Below are 27,774 nucleotides of genomic sequence, written 5' to 3'. Positions count from 1 at the left end.
CACAATCCCCTCATTTCAATAAACCTTGCTTTTATTTTGGGAGAGGGTGAAAGAGAGCACATGGTTTCGTGAATACAGCCATGAATGAAACCAGGTTTGTCCCATACGTGTGACTCACGGCTGACTGCTTGCGCTGGTCAATGCCTTCCCAGCTGCCAGGACATTGCTGTTGCCCGTGGTGTCCAGAAAGGGCTGAGCTCCTGCTCTTACCTCTGCTTTCAGCGGAAAGCACTGAGCTGCTCCTCTAAACAGCCATTTACTTTTTTTGTACTGCTGAGCACTGGGTTATTTTGGAGATCTCTACTCTCCTTCCCTATTCCTCCGTTACTCTTCTTCCCCCTGGCCAGCAGACCCAGCATCTCAAAGTTGTACAAAGGCGCATGCATGCAGTAGCAAAGAGATTGCATGAGCTTTGTTGCCATTTTCTGTCCTAGTAAAACACATGGTTACAAAAACCAAGAAATGGAGAAAACAGTGGGATAGTCAGATCTTGGGCAAAGCGGCCTATCTGGCAGTGAGGGTTCCTTTCTGCTTTCCTGCTCTGATCTTACTGCCCTTCAGAAGGACATCCTGGGAAGACTGTGAAGTGAGGAGTCCTCCACTGCCTCTTCCCCTGGCAGGTGCCTGAAATCCTCCCAACAATTCTCCAAACTGCATGCTGAAATCCCAGTCCTGCTGAAAAAAAAGCCTTAGTATTTCCAAACTCTGTGACCTCCCAAAATGCGTCAACTCTGAAAGCTTTCAAGCTGACCGCAAATGTTGCAGATCATTTCTGTAGCTCTTAAATTCTGAGCGATTATAATGGGGGAAAACACAGATGTAATCACTGCTTTTAAAATATGATTTCTGCTCAAAAGAATTATCGGGGAGGGGGGTAATTGTCTGGAGGATGGCATGATTCAGGAATGCTGACTTCCACTCCTCACTCATTCAAAGTCACCAAGTGAGTCAATGGAAAAGTCATTGAAACTAGCACAGTCAACAAGGTACCGACATTCATATTTAGGTTCCTAAATCAACAGCGTGGAAGATTTCAGCTCAAAGGTACGGGTTTTAAAAGCAAGAGCAGGTGAAGGTAGGAGGCTACGTTGCAAGCCTGCAGTAAATGTCATCCTAAACTCCGTCGCTTCAAATTCCAGTGCTTCTCGCCCCAAATAAGTGCTAGCTAAAGGTGTAACAGCACTTGGAGAAGTCCATTTTCAGCCCAAGGAGAAACAAGGTCCATACACCAGGTTCTCTGCAATGGCTAAAGTATTACGCTGCAAAATAAACATTCCTTTTGAATATAAAATGCAGAATAGTCATAGCATGCAAACTGGTAGTACACAGAAGTTGCTGTCTTGAAGCTCTGCCACCAATGGCTAATTAATTCTAGGTATCGTAACAATTGCATCACAGGGAAGTGCTATTCTGTGTGTAAGCAGAAGCTTTGTATATAAACAGTACAATGCACAAACAGAAATTGCACCTCTGAGAGCCTTTTCATTCAGAAAAGTCAGTCATCTTGAAAGCGCTACTCACAAGAACCAGCAGTGTAACCTAAATATTAGAAAAATAAAACTCAATATTTATTGGTATGAAAGTAATAGTAAGAGGGTTGTGCAGTGAGAGCAAGTGTTTAAAGAATAAATAGCTTAGCTTCCAAATTAGCAGGACAGTGAAAGTAGAGATCAAATATGAGATCTCGCAAACCCACAGGAAATGACTCAAGAAACTAGATCGAGTAAAACTTCAGCTTCCAAGCCTCAGACACGTTTGCTTCTCACCATTAGGGCAAATATACGCATACACAAATACATAAAAATACACCCAGATCATACAGTCAAGCTCCCAGGCATTAATCAGGCAGTGATTAATACCCAGTCCTCCTCAGAGGTATATGCATTACAATGGCCTTTTAATTACATGATTGCACCTTGGGTTTTTCACATGGCCATAACTCTCCCCTTATTCTAGTTCTGTAGTAGCCAACTGCTAAATGCCACACTCCCCACTTCATGTGCATTGATGCTCCTGCTGACCACAGAAATTTTTGGCATGGAAGATTTTAAGGATGTTAGACGTCTGTGCAATCTCAGCATTGTTTGGGGGAAAAAAAAACCCGACACAGGATGGGTGGAAGTGTGTCAAATCATTACATCTGGTCTTTTATGGTACAGCAGCTGAAGACGTTCCTGCCATTTCCTTGCCCCCAACTGCTTACTCCTGCCCTGACACTTCCTTTCGCTGCCAGCTCAGCTTTGCCAAGATGTTTATCATGCCATTCTGCAAGCTGGATCCTTGAATAACTTTCCAAAATAAAGAGGTATTGGGGGTATTATTAGCTGGGACCATTTAGCAGATCCAGCAGTGTAACTCCCCAACGGGGGGTGAGGGGGGGGGGGTGGATGCATTAGCACAGCCAAGGGGGTGTCAAACCGTGCTTTGCAGAGGAATGAATGGGTGGGAAGGGGATGGGGAGAAAGGCAGCACTGCCACCTGAATGAGCATGCCACAGGCTGCCAAGGGAGGGAAGCGGGCTTGTGCTCTCACACATTATCTGGTGTTACAGCCAAACCTCTAGCAATGACAATAATACTGTAATGCCACCAAAGCTGCAGATTCTGATATCATCTCCAAAGGACATGCTCGTTCTCCCTGGGGGCAACCTCCCATAAAGAAGACCTCAGAGCTTTCATCAGCTCTTGCCTCCATCGCATTACTAGCAGTCCACAGATTTTTCTCCAAGTTTCCACTTCTGTTCCTGAAAAGAAAATTTACAGCACTCAGAAACTGAAACCCAACAGAGCAGAAACACAATCTCGACCCCAAAATCTGAACGCCTCTTCAAGACTAAATCCCATAGTCTAGACTTGAAAGATAAATCGGTCAGTGGCTTCCTTAGGAATCACAACCATACAGGGTCTGAATATCCCTACGCAGTGAGAGCAGAGATGGGACATCTCCCTACTCACAATGGGAAAGAGATGCTGCAGCTGAGGAGCCTGCGGAGGCCAGAAGGGCAAGGTGATGTGCTTGGGTGGGACAGACAGATTTCTTCTCCCAGGATTGCCCAGTCACAGACGACCTGATGGAGAAAGCAAAACCAAAACTCACTGCTAGTTATTCAACTTCATGGGCCAAACTTTCTTTTCAGAAGTCAGCTCCTGTCACCCCCTCCTCTGTGGACCAAGCAAGTTTCCAGGGCAGATGTCACAGTGTAGCTGTGGCCACACCACAAGCTGGGAGAGTGTTTACTGTTACAGCACTGTTCATTGTAGCAAAAAACATTTACACTGACCTACAAAAAAAAGCTGTGTGATGCCACCAGCATGCCTGCGCTCACCCCATAGCGTTGCTGAGCATGGCTCCAGGGGTTGATTTGAGCTCTTGTAGAAGGCAAAATGGGACGGGAAGAATGCAAGCAAGGGTGGTGAGAAAAGCCCAGCTGTACGGGCAGAGGAGCCCCGTCACCTCAGGACCCGGCCCTGTGGGGGCAAAGGTGCCTCCCTGAGCTCTTCTTCTACCAAGAGGCTGTTAAAACCCTCGCTGCGCACACGGCGTTGCGCTAATCGCCGACGGGGCCGTAAATCCTTGCTGAGGGCCTTGTTGGCCACGACAAGGAGCTGTGCCGAGCCAGGCTGGCTTGGGCCGAACCGAGCCGGGCTAGGTTGGGTCGGGCTGAACCCAGCCGAGCTGGGCAAGGTCAGGCTGAGGCGAGCTAGGCTTGGCAGGACTGAGGTGGGCTAGATCGGGCTGAGCCGGGCCTTACTAGGTCAGGCTGAACAGGACGGAGCGGGGCTGGGTGAGGCTGAACCCAGCCGAGACAAGCTGAGGTGAGCCGAGCCGGACCCAGCCGAATCGCGCCGAGCCGAGCCGAGCCGAGCCGGACCGAGCCGAGCCGAGCCGAGCCGAGCGGCGGCGGCGGCGGGCGGGGCGCGGGGGCTGCGGCGCGGGGGGCGGCGCCGGCGGGCGGAGGCGAGCGCGGCGGCGGCCGCACCCCGGGCGCTGCGCCGCGGGGGCTCGGTGGGCCGGGCCGGGGCGGGCCGCGGCCGTCGCGGGGGAGGCGCCACTGGCAGGCGCGTCTCCTCCTTCCTCGCCGCGGCCGCCGCGGCTCCCTCCCTCCCTCCCGGGTCCGGCGCTGCCCTGCCCGCTCCCAGCGGCCGCGGCCGCTCGGCAGCGCCGCCGCTTCCTGCCGGGGCTCCCCCCCCACCCCCCTCCCTCCCCGCTCCGCCGCCACCCGCGGCGCCCCGCCATGGCGTGAGCGCGGCCATGGGGCTGGCCCGGCGCCGCCGCCTGCCCCCGGGCGCTGCGCTGCTCCCCCGGGCCCGGACCCCGCGCCGCCGCCGCCGCCGCCGCGCCCCGCCGCGCCTCCGCGGCGCGCTGACCGCCGCCTCTCCTCCTCCGCCCCCGGCCGCCGCCGCCCGGCGACGAGCGCGGCCGTAGCCCCCCCCCCCCTTTTTCCCCCCTCCCCCCCCCCCCGCTGCCGCCCGCGCTCCCGCGCCGTCGGGCCCGGCGCGGCCGCCAGCCCCGGCCCGCCGCGGCGCGGCCTCCCCCGCCATGTGAAGCGCAGGAAGATGCGGAGGCGCAGCCCGGCCGCCCGCGGCGAGGGATGAGCCTAGACGGGGAGAAGATGACCGAGGAAGCCTACCCTGACGAGTGAGCGGGGCCGGGCGGGGGCGGCGGGCGGGGGCCACCCTTTGTTGCCCCGGCGGGAGCCGGTGCGGATCCCTCACACCCCCCCCTCCCAGCGCGCACGGACACGGACCGCGGTCGGACAGAGGGACACGGACACGCGCGTACGTGTGCGCGCTGCCCGCCCGCGCATCCGCCATTTCGCGCTCCCCCCCCGGGCCGCGCTCATTTGCATACCGCCTTTTCATTCATAAAAACCCCCCGGGAGGCGCGGGGCCGGCGGGGTGCGGGGGGGGAACCCCCGGACACCCCCGGCCGCCACCTCTCCGCGCCCCGGCTGGGGGGGTCGTGGGCGCCCGGCGGGGGCGGCCTGCGGCGGAAGCGGGGGGGGGGGGAGGGCGGTGCGCTCCTTTTCCCCCGCCCTGCACCCCCGACGTTGCGGGGGGGGGGGGGAATCGGGAAGCGGGGGGGGGGGGCACGTCGCGGATCTCCGCCCCGGCCGCCGCCGTTTTGTGAATAGGAGGGCGGCCGTCGCCGCCGTCACATGACGCCGCATTCATAAACCCGGTCACCGGCGGCCTCCCCATTCACCGCCACCCCCTCCCCCCCCCGTACCCCTCCCCTCGGGGGGCTGCGGGTGCCTGCTGCACCCACCCCCCGCAAAGGCATCCCCGCAACCTCCCCACAGATAAACCCTCCCGAGAGGCCACACCAAGGCTTTCAAAATGCCTGACAGTGCTCTTTTCCTTTTTTACATTTTTTTTCCCCAAAATAAAAGTTAAAGGTATTACAGGAAAGGCTTTTACAAGCCGGGCTGGCCCAAACATTGTTCCTGGCTATCTCTTTCTGGGTTTTGACAGTCAAGAGAAATGACTCACTTGCGTGCAGGACTGGTTTCGTGCCAAGCGCCATAGGATGTACCGTGCTTTAAAATGACTTCTCTCAGGGCTTATAAAGCAGCGTCAAAATTGTGCAACTTTTCGGCTCGGTTTTTGGAGTCTGAAAAAAATCATAATTGGCGGCATGTACTGCTCTTATACCTTTGTAACGTCAAACTTATTTTAAGGCAATTTACTGGAGAAATGTGAGCAGAGAAGGAAATGGCTTCTGCCTGCAACGTGTGTGTTAAGAGGAATTGTTATTTTGGCACTTCTTAATGAAGAGACTATAAATACGCGTTTATATGTAGCTTCTGAAATTGTGGTTATTTTGAAGTTGGTATGGTTTTTCCAACAAAAAAAAAAACCAAACAAACAAACTTGAGTTTTTCTCTCGCAGATTGCCATGACCTAGCAGGCTGGAAAAATGCGGCCAACTTGTTTCCAATAAAAACCCGCCGGTTCTTGGTTTGGTTTTTTTGGTTTCATTTCTCAAATTGGACAAGAAGAGGAGAGGTGGGTCCCTGTCTCTGGGTTTGAGCGCACAGGGGCAGACCTAACTCGATTCAGTAGATGAAAGCTGGTGTTCGCCAATCTTCATCTTGCAGGAAGATGTTGCTCTGAACGTGTTTCCCTGCAGGGCTTGGTGTGGAGGTGAGTGTCGGTGTAAAACAGCAAGCTCTTGGCTCTGATGGTTGGTTTTGGGGTTTTGGGGTTTTTTTTTTTACTTAATTGTAGGCTGCAGTTTGTTTTGGAGTCAATTCTTCTTCCACGTGCCACCGCACTGCCATGCTGAGGGAGGCTTCAGCTAACGGGTTTCGTGTATGTCCTACCTGGGCTAGGGAGGGAAGTTCTCGGGTCACGCCACCTCTCCTGGGGTCACTGGTCAAGCCAGCAACATTGTGCTTCAGTCCCTTGGGAGATGGGGAGCGCTGATGGCTACGGGGAGCTGGTGCTCAGCCCACTTCCCAGGCCAGTGTTAGCTGTCTTCTCGGTGGCTGGATGTATTGGCTTTCAGAGTAACTGATGCACCATGGTCCTTACCCCGGTGCACATCCCAAGCAGCTGTTTTGGAGGCTGCATTTGGGCTCATTGCAGTTTAGTCCAGGCCTTCGCCTTGCAGGGCATGGTGAGGTGTTTTAGGTAAGCCGTGGTTTCCTCCGTAAGCTCTTTGCTTCCAGCCTTGCATTGATTGATAGTGTCGCTGAAGCTGGTGACTCATGGGTTGTTTTTCATTTTAGTGGTGGGTGAAGTGATTTGATTTTTTTTTTCCCTCCCTCCTCAATATATATGGTGTTAAAAGAAATAAGGACAGGGTCTCCTGATAAGTTTTCTCAAGCTGTCAGAACAATGGTAGTACAGCGTGCTATTTGCCCTAGATATCTGGCTTTAATTTGCATAGCTATTCTCGTTTCACTGAGTGCACTGTGAGCAAATGTTAACAGCCAGATTACAAAAAAAGGACCACTGTCGGGATAGGATGCATTTTAAAATAACCCTCTTCAACTAAATTATGAGGGGTTTCCCCCCTGTTTTGTTGTTTTTTGTTTTTTTTTAATTCCTTGAGAACAGCTCAGTAAGATTTTGAGTTTTGAAACAATTTATAAGACCGAGGAGGGGAAAAAAAAATGGGGCTTAGGATGCTGGAAACTCATTGGTCCCTTCAGGACTGCACCGTTTCAGATCGATACTTAGAGGTCAGTTTGTCATTGCAAAGCGAGCGCCTCTTTCTGCTTCCCAGCCTTTATTTCTGCTTCCCTCCTTCTGCCCCCCATCGCTGCTGTGCTTCTCCTTTGCACGTTGCAGGGCGGGGGGGGAACGGGGACACCCGGTAATAAATCAAGAGGCACGAAGCTGCGGCGCTAAGCGTAAGCGGTGGGAGAGTTTTGGGCAGCGCTACCTGCACCCGGGAGAGGGGCAGCTGCCTGCGGCGAGCCTCGGTGACCCTCTCCGTGGCCAGCAGCTCCCGGGTGGGCTGCTGGCATCTTTCCGCTTGTAAGTAGGAGGATGAAGCTGAACCCGTAAATCTATTCGGTTATGCCCGGGGGCTGCCGCCTGCTCGTTCCGATGCACGGTTCCAAGAAAGTCACAGGAAGTAATTAAATGGAAAAGGTCAGAGAACGAGGAAGTGTTGGTCCGCAGCCTTTCGCTGCTTGGGATGGAGCTGCGACGCCTTGGCTGAGCCAGGCAGCAGCTGCGTCCCCGGGGTGTCCCCGATGCTCGGCAAACACGCACTTGATTTATTCCAGTGAGCCCAGAGCGCACATGCCAAGTGTTCGCAAGCGGGACTGGTCTCCCGGAGGTTTTTAATGAGCTGGGTTAAGTGGGATATGTCTCAGGCGGTGTAGAGGGTTGCTGTGGCATTGTCCCGCACAGCAAAATACAGCGTGAGATTGTACCGATGCTTTGGGGTGATGCGTTTTTCCCAGTCCAGGGAAGGAAAATTAAAGTTGACTCATGCTCCTTTGTCCTTTCACTGGTCCCAAAATCCTGCTTCCCTCCATTGCCGAGCAGTGACCGGTGATGCTTGCTCTGAATACTGAGTCCATCAATATTGCAGTTTGCCCCTTACACTGAAAAAATAACTTCTTTCTTCCTTTTTCTTTTTTCTTCATTTTCACCATGCTTTTGCCCAATACTGATGATTTTTTTGTAGGTGTCATAAGCAGCTCATTCAGCTAGATTTTTTTGCTGCAAGCTTAAGCTGGGGAGGAAGGCATGGGACACACTGTATGTCATGACATTGTTGCTCACAAATAGGACAGGAAATGAAGGATTGCCAAAATATAACTGTTTATTTCTTGGCCTGAAAACATGCCTGTTTAAAATGTGACATATAAGTAGCTGCTTTGTTCAGTTACTGGGAGAAGTTGCTGTTTATATGGGAATAATAGCTCTGTTGGATGAAGGAGGGGAAAAAAGGGATTTACCCTTTCTACTTCTGTCTTGGAAATGCCTTGGAAAGGAGCTGTAGGTGGAAGACATATGGAGAGGGTGTTTGGTCACACAACTAGAAGGGAAACCTGTGGGAAGAGGGTTGCCACTAGCAGGAGGGAGCTGGACTTGAGTTTCTCAGCACGTTAGTCCATGCTATGGCCACAGGCAACCCTTGGATAACCCTGATCCTGTATTGAAGAGGAAAAACCTAAAGAACCCACCTTTGGGCCAGAAAGTGAGGTTTTTTGGGGAGGCTGTCCTTGGCAGGATGTGTGGTGGGATGGCGGCGGTGGGACGATGTTCAAGCATGGTGCAGATGCTGCACCAGCAATGGGATCATCTTTGACCTGTTTTTGCAGCCTGGTCTTTATCTTGCTGGGGCGCACCCTTGAGCGTGGGTTAAAAGGTAGGCTTTATCTGCCCGTTTAATTAAATCCCAAGGCTGCAAACAAAAGTACATTGTGTGGCAAGGCTCACTCTTAACGTGGACTCAGTTTGCTGGTAGCTGGATTTAAACCACAAAATTGTTTCCTGTTGGCCACCAAACCGCAGGGAGATGATCGTAATTGTCCTTATTCTGGACCAGGCTGGAAAATAGGAGCTCAGGAATGAGGCACAACTTAACTATTGGTTTCAATCCCTCCTTTTGCTTTCTTACACTCTCTGGCATGCTCGAGGAATCGATAAATTCAATTTCCTTCCCTACAGCAGAATAAGAATAAATGATCCTCCAGAGGTATTAAACCTGGGAGGGACGTGCTTGGAAAGTTTGAGTACCGAAAGGGTGCAGGCAGTCGGCCACATCCTGACACAAGTGATGTTGTATGTTGATCCAGCCCATTGAATGGCAGCACCCTGTTTCTCCAGAAGTCAAGATCTCGTGGGTCATTGGCAAAGGTGCACCTCTTGCTTTCTCTGCTGTTAGGACCAACTTTGGCCATAGGAAATGCTCCCTACAACAAATTCATTGAAAAATGTGTTGTGTTTTGGTTTTTTTCCTTCCCCTTTTTTAATAGTAGAAGGTAATCCTTCTCGCAAGAGATGTGCAGGAGTAGAGAGGGCTCAGAGATCAGTAAAACTAAAAGTACAGCTCTGGAGACTGCGTTTTTGATATATGCCCTGTTTGCTAAGTGGAGCATTTAATTTTTGGAGGACTTGCACTTCTGAAGCAGTGCAGAAATTTGAAAAGAAAGAAAATAAAAAAGGTCAGTTGACTAAAGAATGCACAAATAGACTGTGGAGTTGATTGACAGCAGATGCAAGCTGCAGCGGTCCCCATTTCTGTGGACTACCAAAAGCAAGTGAGAAGCTGTTGTCACATAAATGAATCCCAGCACTGGTAAGAGAGAGCTTCTCCAAGCCTGCCAGCAATCAGAGCAGTGCAGCATCTCCCAGCACCTTGCTTGCACTGACGCTTTCTTCCTACCTTGGCTGTGGGTAAACTCAGCTGATGGTTTCTAATGCTTTTTTTGTTTGTTTGTTTCTTACCTGTTGGCTTTCTGCCAAGATTTTGTGAGTTTTCTTTTCCTTCCTTCCCTTTTCCCTACCCATGTCCCCCCCTTTCCTTGTCAAATTTCCTTTAATAATTTATTTTTCTGGTGCTTGCTTAGTACTGAAAACCTGACCCTCTGAAGCTGCAGAGAAACACAGCTGGGCTGCACCGGCTGCCTTCATGATGCCTTCCCTTTGTGCATAACCCTCACCTTTGGTTTTGCATCAGCTTTTCGGAGCAAAGGTTGGGTTTTCCTGCGTAGTTTCTCATGCTTCATTTCCTTGTATGGCAAGGCTGTCCGCTGGTCCCCTCTGCTTGGTGAGTCAAGGGTGCCGGGTTGCAGAAATGGAGCCAGGGTGAGGGGGCGAGCCCTGCTAATGCAGCAAGAATAGCATAGCAATGCCCAAATACTGTGCTTCTGCCCGCTGGTGCAGTTGTTTTGGGGGTTTTTATCATATGGGTGTGACCATTGGTGTTGGTACCTGCAAATATCATAGCGATGCTCCTCACCTCTTTTCCTACTCCAGCTTGATGTCAAACAAGTGTTGTGTGGGCAGAGGAAGATCATCTTCTTTAAGTCCAGGAGGATGTCTTCACTTCGTCATCTCTGTCCTTCCTTTAGCAAAGTCACCGGTGGTTCCTCCCTCCCATGCCCCGTACCCATCGTACCCAGGGAAGCGGGCTTGCCCTGGCACCCGCTGGCCGGCTCTGTGGCACGGGAGACGTGGCTTTGCCTCTGGCTGAGGTTGAGAGCAGCTCTCCGCGCAGAGCCAACGAGGGGCTGTTCCCTCCTTCTGCTGGGTTTCTGCACTTTCCTGCCCGCTTTCTCCGTTTCGCTTCTTGTTTTGCGCTCTTTCATTTCCTTTCTCCTGCACTCTTGGGTGGGTTGGTTTTTTTGCGTCTCGCTTATTTTATTTCTTCACATGTTGCTCTTGTCTGGAAGCAGGACTTCTGCCATCACTGCAACTCCTGGTGCAAACCAAACTCTGCTGGCCATTATCTTCTTCCTAGCATCAGGGGAAGGTGGTGTCCCATAACGTGCACCTGCTGTAGCCATTGGAGCAAAACACTGTCTGCTTCATGCAGTAGAAGTAGATGCTTCACCTTAAAAGTAGGCTGTGGTTTATCAAAAGCAACATTACAAAGTATTATTTCAAGGCTGTTAAAGACCTTTCTGCCAAGAGCTAGCAGGTTCTACCTGTTGCAATAAGTCTAAATGAGATTTAACCCAAATTATTATTTTTGTCTCCAGTCTTCTTGTTCTTAGGCTCTCTGAATAACTTTCTTCGTTGACTTTCTTTGCTTGCAACTCACACTTCAAGGACTATGTTTTGGGGTTGTTTTTTTGTTTGGTTGGTTTTTTCCCTCCTCTTTTTTCTCAACTCCTGCATGTGCTGTAATCAGAGGAGAGATCTTGAGTGTATCAGCTGAGCCCAATAGCTGATGGCTATTCCAGCTAGGAAGGAAACTTCTTATTGGCAGGCATGGGACGGAGGGGTTACAGGGCTTTCTAACAAAATTACTTGATTTCCCCAACTGTGGTGTTTTCAAAAGTGAGATTGTGGAGTTGCCCACCTCCACAAAGTACTTGGACTTTGGCAGCAGTGCCTAGCGAGGAGAAAAGCGTTTCATGGCCTGAAGACTACTGTGGTGGTGGAGCTCCTTCCTTGCTAGCTAGTGCTTTTTGTCCAAGGTGCTACAGAAACTAGGCAAAATGCAAGCCAAAAATAGCATCTTTAGTGAACTACGTAAACAATTAAATGGATTTTTTTGTTTGTTTGCAGGTGTATTAAATGGCCTTTCAAAAGTAACATTAGGACTTGTTACCTGTGTACATCTCTCTCTGTAGCAACAAAAATGTGTGTCTCTTGTTGAGAGCAACCACTTTCTGCACCCCACCCCTTTTTTTTAATAGGAATGTTGAGTTGGTCACTGTTACACCTCTGCTGTTCCTCTTTGTGAGGCTCACATTGACGGCGCTGGGAGATGTGTTGTAAAACCTGATATGTCTTTTGATCTAGCATATGGGAAACACGTCTCTCTGCTTGTAAGGACCTGCACTGCCGTGCAAGGACAGGAGCATGTTCTGCACATGCGCTCAAGTCCTGAGGAGGTCTGGAAACACTTAGATTTTTTTTTTTTTTTTAATTGTATTATACATACGTCCTGTTTGAATAGTCCCATTAGTATTTTTGCTAGTTAAAAGTAGGTCTGAGGTCTAGGCAGCCTCTCTCCCTGTGCTGTACATTAAAATGTTTAGCATTGCTTGCTTGTTTGGTGAGTAGTTAGGAGCAAGATTGGTTTCCTTGCAATAGCTGAAATATACTGAAGGTGTTTGCACAGCAGTCAGAGTTTCAAAATGCTGAGGGAAATCATGAAGCTTCTTCCCTAAATACCAGAGCCTGTTGCAGCACCACGGTCTCGCCTACCAGCTCCTTCCTCGTCCTCCCTTTGCCTGCGGAAAGACAACATTTCTTAAATGATGTGGTTTTATAGGAATTAAGTCCATGCTTAGGATTAGTTGATGCCACTAGCAGCAATTAGCATCTGAGCTAAAGCACATCTGTGTAATATTTTTTTTCTTCTTGAGTCTCTAGACCATTTATGCTTTTCATTTTTTTACTAATTTACATACTGGTGGTAGAATGCATTTTTAAGGGAGGGAACATGAGGTGAAAGAAGGCTCTCCCATAGCCTTGTGTATATCTGTTTCTAGGTGGGGGGTTCCTCCCTTTAAATATGGGCAACTCTCATTTTTCTGCACCCGTAGCACCTTGAGCAGATCCCCAAGGTGAGGGGGATGCTGCCCAAAAAGATAGCCATCGTGCTTGCCTGCTCCATCACATGCTTGCGCTCGCTGAAAGCCTAGAACTCAGCTCACCTTCACTCGCTGCATTTCTTCCGCTGACATGTCCAAACACTCCCGCTTGGGTTTTTAAGCACTTGGAAGGCAAGCTGGCTGTTTACGTGGTTTTATGAGTGGAAAGGTATGCCCCCAAGCTGATATAAGGTTACTAATGCTTCAAGTTGCAGCACATAAGGAAGCGTGTGCTTTGCCTCGAAGTTGGGACACAATGAGGCAAGGGGGGGGTGTGAATAGCTGGGTTCATGTCCCGGTAGCAAGCAGCAGCCCGGGCGGCTCGTCATGCGCATCCTTCTTCCCCTACGGGCCATCACCCTGCCTCTGGGCTGGGGTGCCAGGAGCATGGTTGTTCATGGGGTCCTTATAAGATCTCTGAGGGCTGAGAAGAGGAAAAATTATCCAGGTGTTAATACTGGAGAGCTACTTTTTTTTGTTTTCCAAAAATCAAAGGGATGCTGTAAAGAGCTGCTGGAAGGCATCAGCAGAGCTGGCGAGTAGACTCGGCTGCTGCTGCAGGGCTTCTGGGGCTGGGGTTGCAGGCTATTTACAAACAGTCTGGTTCTTAAAAATTATGTAGAGATCTGAAAGTATCACCTTGACTCATTCAAAGTACGTTCAGAGTTTTTTCAGCTGTTTAACTTGGCTTTTGTTCCATAGCACGTTTCCTCTAACTCTTGGACCTTTGCATCTCTCCATCATTCACCCGTACTGCATGGGTAGGGCTGTGAGGACAGAAGTCCAGCAGCATGACAGGGAGATGAATGCCTAATTTTGTCTTAGATGCCCAACGCAGTGGGTCCTCACGGTGCCAGCAAGCTGAGAAATTCACCCTCGTCTGCTGCCAGGTTGGCCGTTGAAGAGCTGCGTGCGTGGGAGAGCACGTTGCTAAAAGTGGGGGCTAGGCCTGCCTTCTACCACCTTCTCCATGGTTTTGGCAATGCAGCCACCTTATTTGATCACACTTCCTAAAACCCAAGGTGCCTGATTCCTTAGCACCGATTTATTTTACTTTTTATTTTTATTTTTTTAACTTTTATTAAAACCCCCACTGCCTTGGTGGGGACGGAGAACCAGGGTACAGCTACCCTGTTAGACCGCAGCGTAAATCCCTGTATTTCAGAGCTTGTTACACTCCATGTATTTAAAGTATGTGTGTATAAATTACAGAAAAGCCGCTGATACTTCAGTGGAGCATGCTTGTGCTTTTTTTTAAAATACTGGTGAAATTACAGCAAAAACTTTATCACTGGAGATTTACAGCACTGCCAACATAATTCATCCTTGACTGAAATTTGGCATGGGAGGTGTTAAGCTGGTTGCAGCCTGTCATTGCTTTACATGTTGTTACTGGATGTATGCAGTTTGGTGGCTGTAAAGATAGAAAGGTTAGGAAATGGTATAGAATTTTGTAAAATAGTAATTCCAATACTTGGCGTTGCTTGAATGACTTTGTGTTTTTAAAAAGGCATCAGATGTTCAGATGAACTAGAGGAAGAACTTAGAGCTTGTTTTCTGTGTTTAAAAACAAGAATAAAAGGCTGCAGTACAACTAAAACACTAGAGCTGCTCAAGAGAAAAATTTCCTGGGGTTTTTTTTATTCTGCAAGTATTTAGCATTTTGGTATTGTAATACTGCATGAGAGCCCAAATGTTGAATGGCTGGAAAGTTATTAAGCAGTGCTGGAGATGAGCTGCTTCTTGTTGTTGGAAGGAACTGAAATGTAGAAAGTTAGCTAGCTTGGTTAAAAACAATAAATAAAATAAAAATTTAAAGAGGGAGTGTTAGGAAAGAGGGAGAAAGGGGACTAGATGCATTTTAAAGATGCAGTTAAAAACCCAAACAGCATTATGGGTTATGTAGACAAGGACAACTTGCAGATTTTTCTAGGGAAAAACACATCCAGAAGAACTGTAATTTTCCTGTATCTTGTCCACCTTAGTGACTTGGAGCTCAGTCCTGCTGAACTGTGGGACTTCTTGTGAAGCATCTATAGCTTCTCTGTACTTCTAAGGCGCTGGATATAAATGTTGTGGACAGGCAGGCTGGTGTGAAGAGGAGCTGGAGGCATACGGAGAGCATGGTCTCACAAATGCAGTCAGGAAGTTCTAGAAATACCCTTTATAAACACTGTATCCTACAGGAAGAACCTTAGAGCCCAAATAAACCAGTTCCCCCTATGCCTATGTATACATAAACTCTACTGGTTTGGAAGATCTTATCAGGTCAATGATGTGCCTCTTTACAGTAGCTCCTAAAACAAGTTGTATGATAAATATCAACTTTTTTGAGCTGTTTATCAGGTCTGTCTGTCCTTTATTAGTTATTAAAAAAGTCTGCATCTGCCTTGCCCTTACCCAGAAGTCATAAACCTTCCCAGGTCAGTTCGTCTGGCTAAGTGACCATTTTTGTTTAAAAGCCTTCCAAACGCAGAGTTGCATGGCTTGGTGTGGATGGGCCGAGGCAGAAGGAGGGTGGGTTTGACCTGATGTGCATGGCGGGGGGCGGGGGGGGTGTCTTCCCCCACCTAGAAGTTGTGCTTATACATATGTGGTATGTATAGAAATGATTAACAGACAGCAGATAAAGGGGAGGCAAAAGTAGGCTTATTTTGATGCCTTGGATTGAACTCCAAAACAGTTTGTTGGTCCTGGGAATGCCATGGCCATCTTGCACGATGCTGGGCTGGATGATGTTAAAATATGTGTGCCTGTGGTACAGTGATGTTTTTACACAACTTCTCTCCTGTGTTTGCATGTTAAAAATTTTCTTGCTTCTCTCCCAATTTTATTATTAGGTCCCAGAAATGCTTGTGTACCCAGAGGCCAAGATCTAGCTGGGGTCTCCCAGTTTTGGGGTGTGGAGCTAGCAGTTGGTGCACCTGTTGACCTCAGCTGTGCCAATCCTCCCCCAGCGAGCGGTTAAGGAGCCCTTCGAAATCACAGCCTATGAATGAAAAAAAATTATGGCTTAATGAAGTCTGCCACGAACCACTCATTTCATTTGGTTTTGCATGCATGCCTTTAAACAAAATCCCTGATATAAATTTCCAGGGCATGCAGAAAAGCCCCCACCCCAAACCCCCATAAGCAACAAAAAAGACTTCCCTAAAGTTAGCAGCTGCATGGATTATTTTAGAAATGGTGATCATAAAGATCTATAAATTGAAACACAAAAAGCTCCATCTGAGGCGTTTTTATCTTGGATGCGAGGGTTTGGCTATGGAGCACCCAAATTCTGTGGTGTTCAGTGCCTCTGCATCCATGTAGCTCTATATTCTCTTGTTCAGGAGAGCTCTAGGTGAACTGTAAACTGGGTTAATTTGTTGATATAATTCGCTATTTTATACAAAAGTAATTTAAAAATATTTCTGGCAGCTTTGTTGCTGGTGGGGGTGTTTGGGTGTGGGTTTTTTTTTTCCTCCTTCCCTTTACTATGTCTCTGAGGAAGTGTGGGCTACCTTTATCAGAATATTGGTGGAATAACTTCCCCAGTCTTTCATAAGGTCGAATAAAAAAAACCCACTCCTCTTTATTGGAAGGAAGGGATGGGGAAAGAAGGGTGTTTGTGTATGCTTTCCCATTCATGTTTTAAAAAGAAAATATATAAACTTCTGGAGTCGGTGCTGCAGAACTCATGCGATTATAGCAGTTGAGAGTCGGAAGCTTAATTTGCTTTCTCAGCGCTGACTTAAAAAAACAAAACCAAAGGGGAATAGCAGTGAGCAGGAGAGCATTTGCTGCTTTGGTTTTGCCTGTGTTGGACAAAACACACTACAAGTTCTGCAGTGATTGAAGCAATAAAATCACTAGGTGCTTTTGCAATTGAGTTCTCTTTGGATTACAAATGTATCTAAGGTTTGTGTGTTGATTTGGGGTAAGATGATACAGAGGAAAATGTGTCCTTTGTTCCAGCACTTGAATTTTGAGATTTCAGTAAAACACAACTTTTGTGCAAACTTTGCATCAAGAAAAAACAGTTAAATATTACTAGACTATTTCCCTCTTCTGCTTCCTCTCTGCTGCAGGAATAGGAGGAATAATTTTTCGCAAGACCATTTACCAGGTTGTGGTTCTACGTGAGTCTGGTACCCTTCTGAAAACACTCAACTGCAAGTAGTACTTCACTATACATGTTTTAAGAAGGAAAAATTTGCTCTGATTTCTGTGCTTGGGGTATGAATGGTAGAGAAAGAAGTTAATTAGAAGTTAAAGAAAGCTTAAGACTGGTGGGACTAGAAATGAGCATCCTCAGTTGGACCTTCTCCAGATGATCATGCACCTTGGGTCACCGGTGGTGAGCCCTGGCTACCTACTCATGGTATAGATGTTTAAAGCAGCCAGGTGCTGCATTTGTCCAACCCCTGCCCTGTAAGCAAGGGTGGAAAACCCCAGCTGCTTTGCAAGACGCTTCTGGATCTGTCATCTCTGACCAGTTGCCTGTGGAACAGTTGGAGACAATATATAACATAGGCTGTTTGTTTCAATTAATGTTGTAAAGGACTCATTCAGTGGACTTCCAGGGATCTAGCTGAAAACTGCTACTGGTGGTTGCAGGGAACATGCCTGTGCTGGAAGAGGTTGTCTCTTCAGATGGTTAATGTTAGTTGGCCTTCAGCTGTAAACTGAGAATCAAAGAGAGATGCTTCACATCCTCTCTCATCTTTTTATGAAAGTGATAGTCCAAATATTAGGATGCATTAAAAAATACTTGGTAAATAGCTACCAACATTGTTTTTGAGTACAGTTAGTACTGGATTTTTTTGCAGTGTATATGGAAGTAAACATCCCTGTGTGTAATAGGAGCAGTAGGGAGAGAAGGGAAGGATGGGGTGGCAGAGAAATTTGTTGACATAATTGGTGATGGGTCAGCAGAAAAAATACTTATGTTTTTTGTACTGGTTCATTCCAGTTTGTGGTTTTATAAACTGCCACGACATGAACGTGGGCCAGTTGGGTCACCCCTTCACACAAGGGGCGCAGGAAGGTGGTGACTGTATTCTTCTTAGACCAGTAGAACTGAGTCTTCTTTGTGTCTGCAGACAGTGTCTTTCACTGTCAGATGGTGTGCATCTTCCTTGGCTTATTGTTCAGAGCTGCGTTTCTAATCAGGTACAGAGCACCTAGCTTTTTTTCCTCACCCATTAAGCCTAGCATCATGTCTTTACTTTCTGGATTCTGGCAGAGTGTAGATGCCCAGCAGCGTGGCAGGGTAGCAGGGGATGTGCTTTTGGTTTCAGCCCCAACCGCTAGTTGAAGTGTGCATGCCGAAAGTTCATCCTCATTGCCTTGCTCGCTCCACGTCACCCAGATACATGAAGCCAGTGCAGCTTTAGGTGACTCCGGAGGTACAACAACAGCAGTTGTATGCATTTGCTTGGCAGCGCTGAGTTGCTGTGATGTTTGCAGAGGAAAACATGATTCTGCTTTCTTCTGTGAAGTGGTGGGGAGCACAAGGTCACACCGAGCCCCTCTTTGCAAAATAGCCTAAGAGAGAGGGATGCTCTGGGTTTTGCAAGTTCTTTAATTGAAAGAGGCTCCCAACAACTAGTACCCAACCACTCTTTTAAGCTGTTGTTTTCTTAGGTGGAAGGAGTAAATGCTCAGCCTCTTTCCTGTACTTCTGCATGTGACTTGTCAGCAAGAAACTCCGGCTGTTCCCTGAACTTCTGAGTAAAACCAGCTCCTCAGGATAGAAAAGGGAAACTCCTTGAGTGCACTCTCCAGCATCAAAATGCACCATATAAAAGCATGTTTGTACGCTTTGTCATGCAAAGGAATTCCTGACTGTACCCAGCCTTAAGTAAATAGCCAGGGAGGGGTGACTGAAGCATGACGGATGTCTGTGGTTGGCGAGGAAAGGTGTGCGGCATGGAAGTCCATGGTGCAAAGCAAATGATTAAGGGAACTGTGCTGCGTTTTACAGAAGCGGTGTTGTGTTAGGAGAAAACTGTCCGGTGCCTAAAGCTGTGCTCAAGGTCTCTTGCAACAAGTACAGAAAATGCAGAAAGGTTTTCTTCAATCCATCAGTAAATTTTCTTGTTATGTCATGCATTTCAAGACGCTTGAAAATGGTAAGTCTTCATCAATGAAAGGATGTAATCCATTGAGGTGTTTTGCTGATTTGATGTTTAGCTTCAAATTTTGGACAGAAAAAACCTCCAGAAGTTTAAAATCCTTTTCTAGAGGATGCATAATAAAAGGTCCAGGAAGGTCCCACCCATAGATTGCCTGAGCTGCCCTTGCAGCTCCCTAGGTTGGTGAGACGGCAGAAAACCAAGCAGGGTTTTCCTTGGATGGCTCCAATAGGAATGTGCCTTGCTGAGCACCTGGTTCGAGCTTTTCTTGCTGTATAATTCATAAAGGGGATTTAGAAACTCCCTTGACAGCAAAGGTTAATTTTTAAAACCCAGAGAAAACTTAACACTGGAGAGAGGGGAAAATGTGGATCATTGGAAGGTGCTGCATTGCAGGCAACACAACTGTTCCCATGCAAGAGTTTCTTTGCTTAATTGAATAAAAGAAATTGAAAGGGTTGTGCATGTTCACAGGTTGTGCAATTTTTTGCTGTTTTATATTTAACTTCTGAAAACTGTAGACCTGAAATATGGGCAAGGAAGTACCTAAAAGGCTAAAATCCAGTTTCTGTATATTCATTTTATTTTGGAACATCCCAAATACGGGAACTACTTTTGTAGCAATGTAGCTTTGTCATTCATGATCTGATTAAAATGCTAAATATAATAAGCTCTTTTGTGCTTAAGGAAGATATTTGCTTCTGTATGTGGTAACTTCCCTCTGCAGGATAACCTTAATTTTGTCAAGAGTTCTTTGTTGTAAAGGTCAGAAGATGGTTACTGTCTTCCCTCTGATCAACTATGTGCTGACAGATGTGGAAAAAGTCTCTCTGAGATTGGTCTTTGTGGGTTTTTTTTACAAAAACACACAACAGGCTGGCACGGGGATGTGTAAGCTTCCAAGAAACCTGTTTATATAAGAAGGTATTTCCCATGTGTTTGGTAACCAGGAGGTAGCTTGAAGATACAGTCTCCTGCCTGAGTGCAACCAGGAGCCTCTGCAAGGCTGTGACTTTGGTCACAATGGCTCAAGGATGAAGTTTACGATGTGCTCCCTCAGCGTGTTGGTGCAGACGTGCATGGTAGCTTTAAGGCTTTGGTAGCTTCAAGCATTGTGCAGGCTTTCTTCCTGTGTTGCGTAGCAAACCACTCTTGGCTTACGTTGTCTATGGCTGTAGCTGTAGTTTTGTGAACACTTTTTTGCCATTTAGCATTCCTCTGTGTTACGGATCGTGCATAAATTAGTCTGCCCATGTCATGGAGCAGGATTGTGGCAGAGTGGATTTTTATTTTATTTCTTTAGCTAGACACTGTGCTGAACGTGTTCTTCCTTTTGGCTAAAATTAAACCTTCTCCCCACCCCAAGCTACTCTCCCACCCATGGCCTTCCGCTACACAAGGCATGAGACACATGCAGAGCACACTATAGGTTGGCATGATGGTTCAATTAACTATTAAATTCTTCAGCCTGGGATATGACCTAATTAAACTTGAAGAGCATGCTTGCCCCAGGTAAATAGAAAGCCTGCTCGAACAAGCATTGGGGCACTGAGCAAAAATTACTCCATATCAAAGGAAAAGCTTAATTTTAGCCCTACAAATCTAAATGGGATGTAGCACCTTCAGTAGCCCATGGATGTGGGTTATTGCGTTGTCAGCTGTTAGCAGGTTAAAGTTAATAAAATCTGCTATTTTGAAACGGTGTTGGCACCACCGGCCTCATAAAAGCCGTCCGTGCTGATTTCATAGCAGTGTTTCAGGAAAGCAAGTGAGGAGCCACTTTGAGCTTGCAATGCTGCTTGTTTGGCAGAGGGTCACGAGGAAGTCCTGAGTGCTATCCAGGAGTGGGATTTTTGGAATAGTCCCTGTACCATCCTCCATACTGGCAACAGCTGGTCATCGTAGGCATGATGGGCATCTAGGGGCCCTGGCACCAAAGCCCAGCCCTCCCCATTGCTACCTTGGTTGGCAGGAGACTCCACAGTCTATAAGTGCCATGGAAATTTTTAAAGCTGCTTGATTTTTTTATTATTGTTTTTTATTTTATTTCTGATGTCATTGGCATGCGTCTCTGACTTGTTGAAGTACCTACCCATGGACCCCAGACACTGGTTGTTTTAATGGATAAGGCAAAAACGCCCCATGCAGCCAGGGCTCTGCAAAGCCAAGAAGCCATGAGATGCCCCAGAAGAAGAGAGGTCAACGCTTTCAGCATCAGATGGCTTACAGATGTCCTTGTGCACTGTGTACTCTGTAACCAGGGCTGCCAATGCTTGGAAGGCTGCTTCGGACAAGGCACCCATCATTTTACTGTGCTTTTTTGTTACTTCATACTATTTTTATTTACTTTGAAGAAAGGGACTTGAAGAGCCAATGAATGACTTCTGAAGCATCTGTTGGCTATTGGCAGACAGTGGAGAAAAATGGACTGTTGTATTTTGCGAATTGGCTCACACTTGATGAACTACCTTAATGGTGGGAGTGAAAGTTTGGTATTTTTCTGGAAGTATTGTCCAGGGTTTTTTGGTAGCTTGTTCGTTCATCTTTGTCTAGAGCAAAGAAGGGGTGAAGCCAGAATATGTGCGTGTCATTTCAGGGTTGAAATGACATTTCTGGGTGACATGTCAGGGTGTGAAGCATGGGGAACCTTGGTGAGAGCTGTATACGGGTGCAGATTCTCATTGCTGCCTCAAATACTTAATTAGCTGGAGAGCGTGAACTGTAACAGTGCTCTTGATAGTGATTTCCTAGAAGCTGGTGCTCAAGGGCTCCGTCTGTGTCTGTTAATTATTTTGCGATTTCTGCTTGTAATTGATGCGAGTTGTTTAATTACCAATAACATCAGTTAACGTGAGGAGCTACGAGGTGGCGTAAAACATTTTGTCACACAAACTCTTGTACGCTAACACACGTGGGAGACAAAAACAAAAATAAGAAAAGATTAACAGCTGGTCTACTTAGATTTGCAGCAATTCAGCATGATTTTAATGTAAGTAATCACTTGAAAAGGGAATGTAAATTGGCATAAGGCAGATACCCACTAGCTAGCCTGGCTGGTTCAGGTGGGCATTTGAGCACAGACCTTTGCTTATCCCTCGTCATCAGGGAGCACGTCAATGTGCACTATGCCACTGTAGCAGCATCGGCATTTCTCTAGACAGGAATAATTTGTGTGAACTGAAATTTTAAATTGTTTCAGTCTGAGATCTTTGCTTGTCTGATTTTACTGCAATGTAATTGACCATATTGTTGTTATAGTTGGTTGCTGTCCTCATACAAAACAAGAAAGCATGTGGCTTGGTATATTCTGTGTCAGACAAATAGCAAATGCTTAATATTTGATACAATATGTAGATAGATATATATATACACAAATGTTCATGCAGTAAGTGTGCAAATAGCATCTAGGTCTTAACTGCAGTTGTGGTAGAGGTCACATCCAAGTGGAAAGCTGGGTTGATAGTATTGCACTTGGGTTTTTTTTAATGTAGACCATTCCCCCCCCAACCCACCCCCCCGTTAACTAACATCTGCTAACTAATGTGGAAATTTAATTGTATTTCCTAAGCGATGAATGCCCTAGTTCGAAGGCATCACTTCCAGTGGACAAAAATAATACAACTATATATGGTACTAAAGAACGAAGTGATGAGAACATACTAGAAGCATAAGTATTTAAACCTTTTTTCAGGTTAATTTCTGTACTGATGGGTTTCCATGCTCTGGGAATTCTGCAGAGAAATATGAGCCTAATTCAGCTCTTAGGGTGGCATTCACTACATGTACGTAGCATTGGTTGCAATGGGAATGATCTAAATTTCTTGCAGGCTTTTGCAAGAAAGGGGTGGAGAAGTTGCTTCAAAAAGTACCTGGATGAGGACAAATTGATGTGGTGTCCCTGTCCCCTACTGTCCTCACTTCCTTTAATAGCAGAAGACCCCTGGGCAGCGCTGAGCCTCAGTCTGACTCACTTACGTAAGCTAACTTATGTATAAGAGATGACATGAGTCTGAGGGCTCCTTGTGATGCCACCATGAGCTAGCATGAGACGTTTCTGAGATGGAAGAAGAGGTTAGTGCCTCTGGTGTCTGTTCAGCTTTGGTGACTTACAATGATCCGAAAATAGCTGTGCCACCAAGTCGCTGCAGAAGTGGTGGTTGGCCTCAGCACATCCCTGCTGCATGCTTGGAGGGACTGTAATTCACAGCGGTGGTAGTTTTATTTTCATTGGAACAAAAACTAAGACAGGAGAGTCCAGAACAGCTTTTCCCGATAGTTTCTGTTTGTGGCAAAACCCTTCATTTCCAACAAGTACTACCTTAATATCAAGTATTACAGTAAATATACTGAAATACCTATCTGGAGGGAGTGCCTTCATCCTGTGGCTGTGGGGGGAAATGCAACAGCAACATAACTTGATTTACTGGTATCACCTACAGAACATTGTCCACGCTGTGACAGCCCTTTCAGGGACTTGTAATGACTTTAAATGAGGTGAAAGCCAAGTAACAATGTTGGCTAGGGAGGCAGCTAACCTGTAATGTGCAGGATGGCCTCCCCGGGCTGACAGCTCTGGGGACCTGAATGAGGAAACTCTCTGCAGCTGTTTTTGTATAGAGAATAGTGTGACCTGCAGATGGAGGCTTTTGCCGGTATCTTAAGCTTTAGAAAAACAAATATTCCCTCAAAATAACATAAAAAAAAATAAACTTCCACTTCTTCCTGTTTTTACAGTTCGCTTATTTCCTCAGTGTCATGGTTTTGTCTCCAGTACTGTAGATTATTAATCTTCAGAGGATCAGGACCTTCATAGAAGTATTTCCTGTACATGTTTATCTGTCTCTTTAACAAATTAGTATCTACTTGTTCTCTTCTGAATTTTCCTGCAAATAATAGGAAACTCTCCCTCAGTAATAAGGCTTTTTGCTAGAAAAAAATATCTAGATGAATCACTGCCAGAGGTTAAAGTACCTTTTGTATGACTTAGTTGATGGCATCCTTTAGGACATCTGCAAGTAGCCCCAAATTCCAGAGGTCACTGTCTTTATGTTGGTTTTGGCAAAGCATTGTTTCAGCTAAACTTCATTTATTTGCTTGTAAGTGCATCTGGAGGTCTCCTGTCCAAGTGTTACCTAGACTCCTAGAAGAGGGATGCTGCTATGTCTAGAGCTCGTTTTGAGATGGCCGCAGATTTCCACCTAATTTATTGGCAAGGTGAGCATTGGCTGTTAGTCAGCAGAGAAGTGCCTGTTTTCTACATCCAGCTCTTGTGATGCCTTGTTATAATAGGATGAATGCAATCTTTTCAGCCACTACACTACTAACTTCTGTTACTTTTAGCTAATCTCAGCTTGGTTTTTAAATACATGCATTAAATACGTGAATTTAAATATATTCCTCCTAAAAAGTGCATGCATGTGCATGGTGGATGGGGACTCAACTCCCAGGTTCTCCATGGAGTCATTACAGCCCAAGCACATCTGGACTGGCTGAGGTGAGGATGTGGTTTCTCCCTTCTGCCTCAGAACTGATGGTATGCTCTCCAAGGGAGAGTGCTGGATTGGGACGAGTAGCTGGCTTTCCACCTTGGCTTTCTATTTTGGATGGAGCTGTCATCATCTGATTCCATCACTGAATCCACTGAAGCTGGGTCTGTCACTGCCTGTAATTCAACGCTCGTGCTGGCACCACCGTGGGTTTCCGCGGCATGTGCTGGATTGCGTTGATATCCACAGCATTCTTCACAATGTTGGCCTGGTGGCTCCTCCAGGGCTGTCCCCATGGTGGAGGAGACATGGGTTGGGTACCTGCCTCATCGTGGTGCTAGAATTAATGAAAAGGCATCCCTGGACGAAGAAATAGCTTGTGGGTCCTTCAAGGCATAACCTTTTGAATTGCTCCTTGCCCCACCTTGCAAATTAATATTGGAAATAGCACTTGATCAGACTCAGAAAGGCTTGGGGGGGGGTATTGGGTTTGGTTTGGGGTTTTTTTTTTGGACTTGACAGCTTTTGATTTCCCATCATGGTGCAAATTGTTTAGCAAAGCTCGTATTCAGCTTGCTTTTGGGCAACACGTGCATATTTCTTTCCCATGGCACACTGAAATGCCATCACTTTTTTCTCTGAATATTAATTTCTAGTGGACAACAAGGCCTTGCAGGGCAGTCTTGGCACATTGCACTTCTGCTGCCGTCTTGTCTGGGAGCCAAAACATCCCACTGGAGTGCTGGGCACAGAGCTGCCCTCCCTTTGCACAAATGCAGTGGAGACCTGTCTTCAGACCAAGGTTCTTCCTTTCCAAAATTTCTCTTGCTCCGAGATACTAGCGGACATAGCAGCAGAGGCAGGTAAATCCAAAGGAAGGAAGTCAGAGACTCATAACTGAATGAAACCACCTTAAGGAAAAAGGAAAACCAAGTTCATAGATGGGGCATCGAAGGATAAGCGTCCACCTCCTGTCGATTTAGCGTCCTTGGTAAGCAGGAATTAAAATCCTGGTTAAATCTGAGTTTAAGAGGGGGGGGGGAAGCCATTTTGGATTGAGATAAACTCTTGCTGTTCCACTATCATTTGCTGAACGTGCATAGAGTGGTTGTAACACAGCTTGAAACAGTGAAAAACAAGTGGGAAGTTGGGAAAAAAAATCAGAGTATATCTTCTTCCTCCCTTCTAGACATTACCTTAATTTATTGAACGTGGCAACATACAGTATAGACGGGGCTTTGCCCAAAGGTAAACGTAAGTCCTTTCTTCACGCAGATCTTCAGCAAGAAGATAATGTTGCTGTTCTTCAGTATTTGTTTTTTGATGTTTTTAACCAGCGTTGTGGCCTGTTAAACGAATAGACTTGCATAAGCTCTTACTAGATATTTTCTAAGCTTGGCAGTTTTTTTGGTCTTGTGTGGGGCATTGATGTTCTGGTATTCCCTGACGAACCTGGAATATTTGAGATTATAGCTCCCAGTTGATACTGAGTGCATCAAAAACCCTGATGGGAACAGGATGAGAAGCTTCTTCACCATCTTTGCTGCTAAAAGGAAAGACCATGGGAGGCTTCAGTCCCCTTCAGATATGCCAGACGACTCCACCTGTGTCTAAGCAGATGTACCCAAAACTTAAGCTTTTTGGAAGGAATTGGCATGAAAACACGAAGTGCAGTGTGTTGAACAACTCATCCTTACCTGTCAGAATAAGAATATAGAATGACCCTGAGGTGATCTCCCCTGATCGACTTCTCTGCCGTATGTGAACAAAATTGCTCTTGCCAGCAATATATTCAGCAGGCACTTCACACCACCATATCTTCTAGCATTTAAAAGATCTGCCTATTAAAACAAAGCGCAGGAAATATAAGCCATTAAATGCAAGTGACACTTTTGTGACCGGGTGAAGGACCGTGGCAGGAAGAGAGGCATGCAACTGCCTGCAGCTTGAGGAAACGCTTGTTTGTTTGTGCTTTTTCCAAAGCCCTTCGGCTTTGCAAGGGAAGCGATGGCAAAGATGTAAACAGGAAACCTGGCTGCAGGGAGAACAAAGTAGAGGTTGGGAGATGCGCACAGTTGGCTGGAGGAAACCAAAGGTATTGGTGAGAAATCTCTGACTGCTATAGGACTTAAATAATAACATCAGGAAGCTGAATGCTGGATGTCCTAATACACGGCAGGCATGGCGAAGCTTGCAGTACTCTATGCAAGAGGGGAAGCCTGCACTGTATCATTTCGGTGTTCCAAGAGAGGCAGACTGTGAGGGTCGCTATCCTAAATGAACAATAAAATAATTCCCACATTACTAAAAACGAAAGCAGCATCATAAGCATTAACCATCTTCCTTTCAAGTCTATAAAATAGCAGCCTGTTCCCAAGAGTACTGGACAGAGCTAGACAAGGTACATTTTAAGGGCAAGATAATGTTTTACTAGCACATGCAGGAGAAGCAAAGTGATCTTGAAAATTTAAGCTGGTTAGCTTAAGTCAGTCCCCAGCAAAACAGGAAGTTTTCAGTGGATTTAGAAACGTAGGTGGCTAAAGTTTGTCGTTATCGTGGTGCTTGCCTCTTGGTCTTCTGTATCTTGCTGCCTTTGCAGGTGCTTTTAGCATGCAGTATTGAGTCCTGGCGTGAGGGCTTTGCGAAAGATAGCGCCAACCCTCAGAAAGAGCAGCAAAGATGATTTGAAATCTAGAAAGAAGAAATGAGGGATGAGAAATTGGATATATGCAGTCTGGGGTACACATAATTTGTCTGAGAATACTTGCATGGGAAAAAAATTTTATCCTACAGAAGGGGAAAGCAAAGATGCAGTTAGAAGTTAAAAGCAGATTCACACTTAAAAAAAAATTTATATATTTTTTTAGGGATGTTGTGGATTCTTCATCACTTGAGATCTTTTGCAGATAAACTGGAGTAAAGCCTCTGTTAGACCAAGCAATCTAGATTAAAGCTGAAATGAAACAAAAGTTTGATTTAGGAACAACCAGCCAAGTCAAGTTCTTCAACCTGTGTTGTGAGTGATCGGTTTTCTCAGGGCGTCAGAAGTATGAATCCATCTGTGGCAGTGACTGATTTTGGCTCATAGAGGCGAGTTCTTTGGACAGACGACTTGAAAAAAGCAGTTGAACTCTGCTGTCTGGCCAGTCTAGGAGATACCAATACTGGCGCAAGAAAAACACGAATTCAGATGCAAACCATGAGAGGCAGGACATCAAAAGCACCTCTCCTTTGAGCTAAGTATCTAAGCTTGAAAAAAGGGAGGAAGAAGGTCTTGGGTTTTTACTAGCTTTTTTGTTACCAGTTTTTTATCAAGAAAATGAAAATTTGCAGCCTGCCCTGTGATGATCAAGTCCATGTCACACAAGTAAAGCAAAGTACAGGGTTAGACTTCCTGGGGTATATTACAGCTGTTTGTCCAGGTATCAAT

General features: G+C 46.6%; 1 protein-coding gene and 1 long non-coding RNA gene across 2 annotated transcripts in view; one reads left to right on the top strand and one right to left on the bottom strand.

Annotated features, from left to right (window-relative positions):
• Positions 1-397: 397 nt before the first annotated feature.
• Positions 398-5,447, bottom strand: LOC138686111 (uncharacterized). Its single transcript, XR_011325441.1, has 3 exons — positions 4,852-5,447; positions 2,955-3,067; positions 398-2,743 (listed from the first exon to the last, which is right to left on the bottom strand). It is a non-coding gene; the product is annotated as an uncharacterized lncRNA (long non-coding RNA).
• Positions 4,382-27,774, top strand: part of SPRED2 (sprouty related EVH1 domain containing 2) — a 66,014-nt gene continuing 42,621 nt past the window's right edge. The window contains exon 1 of the mRNA XM_069787495.1: positions 4,382-4,638. Coding sequence (XP_069643596.1) covers positions 4,592-4,638 — 47 coding nt within the window. The 5' untranslated portion in view covers positions 4,382-4,591. The remainder of the gene's footprint in view (positions 4,639-27,774) is intronic.

The sequence above is a fragment of the Haliaeetus albicilla genome, chromosome 7 (assembly GCF_947461875.1).
Source record: "Haliaeetus albicilla chromosome 7, bHalAlb1.1, whole genome shotgun sequence".
Classification (NCBI taxonomy): domain Eukaryota; kingdom Metazoa; phylum Chordata; class Aves; order Accipitriformes; family Accipitridae; genus Haliaeetus; species Haliaeetus albicilla.
The sequence above is the reverse complement of the archived record's forward strand: the minus strand, read 5'-3'. Positions and strand labels throughout refer to the sequence as shown.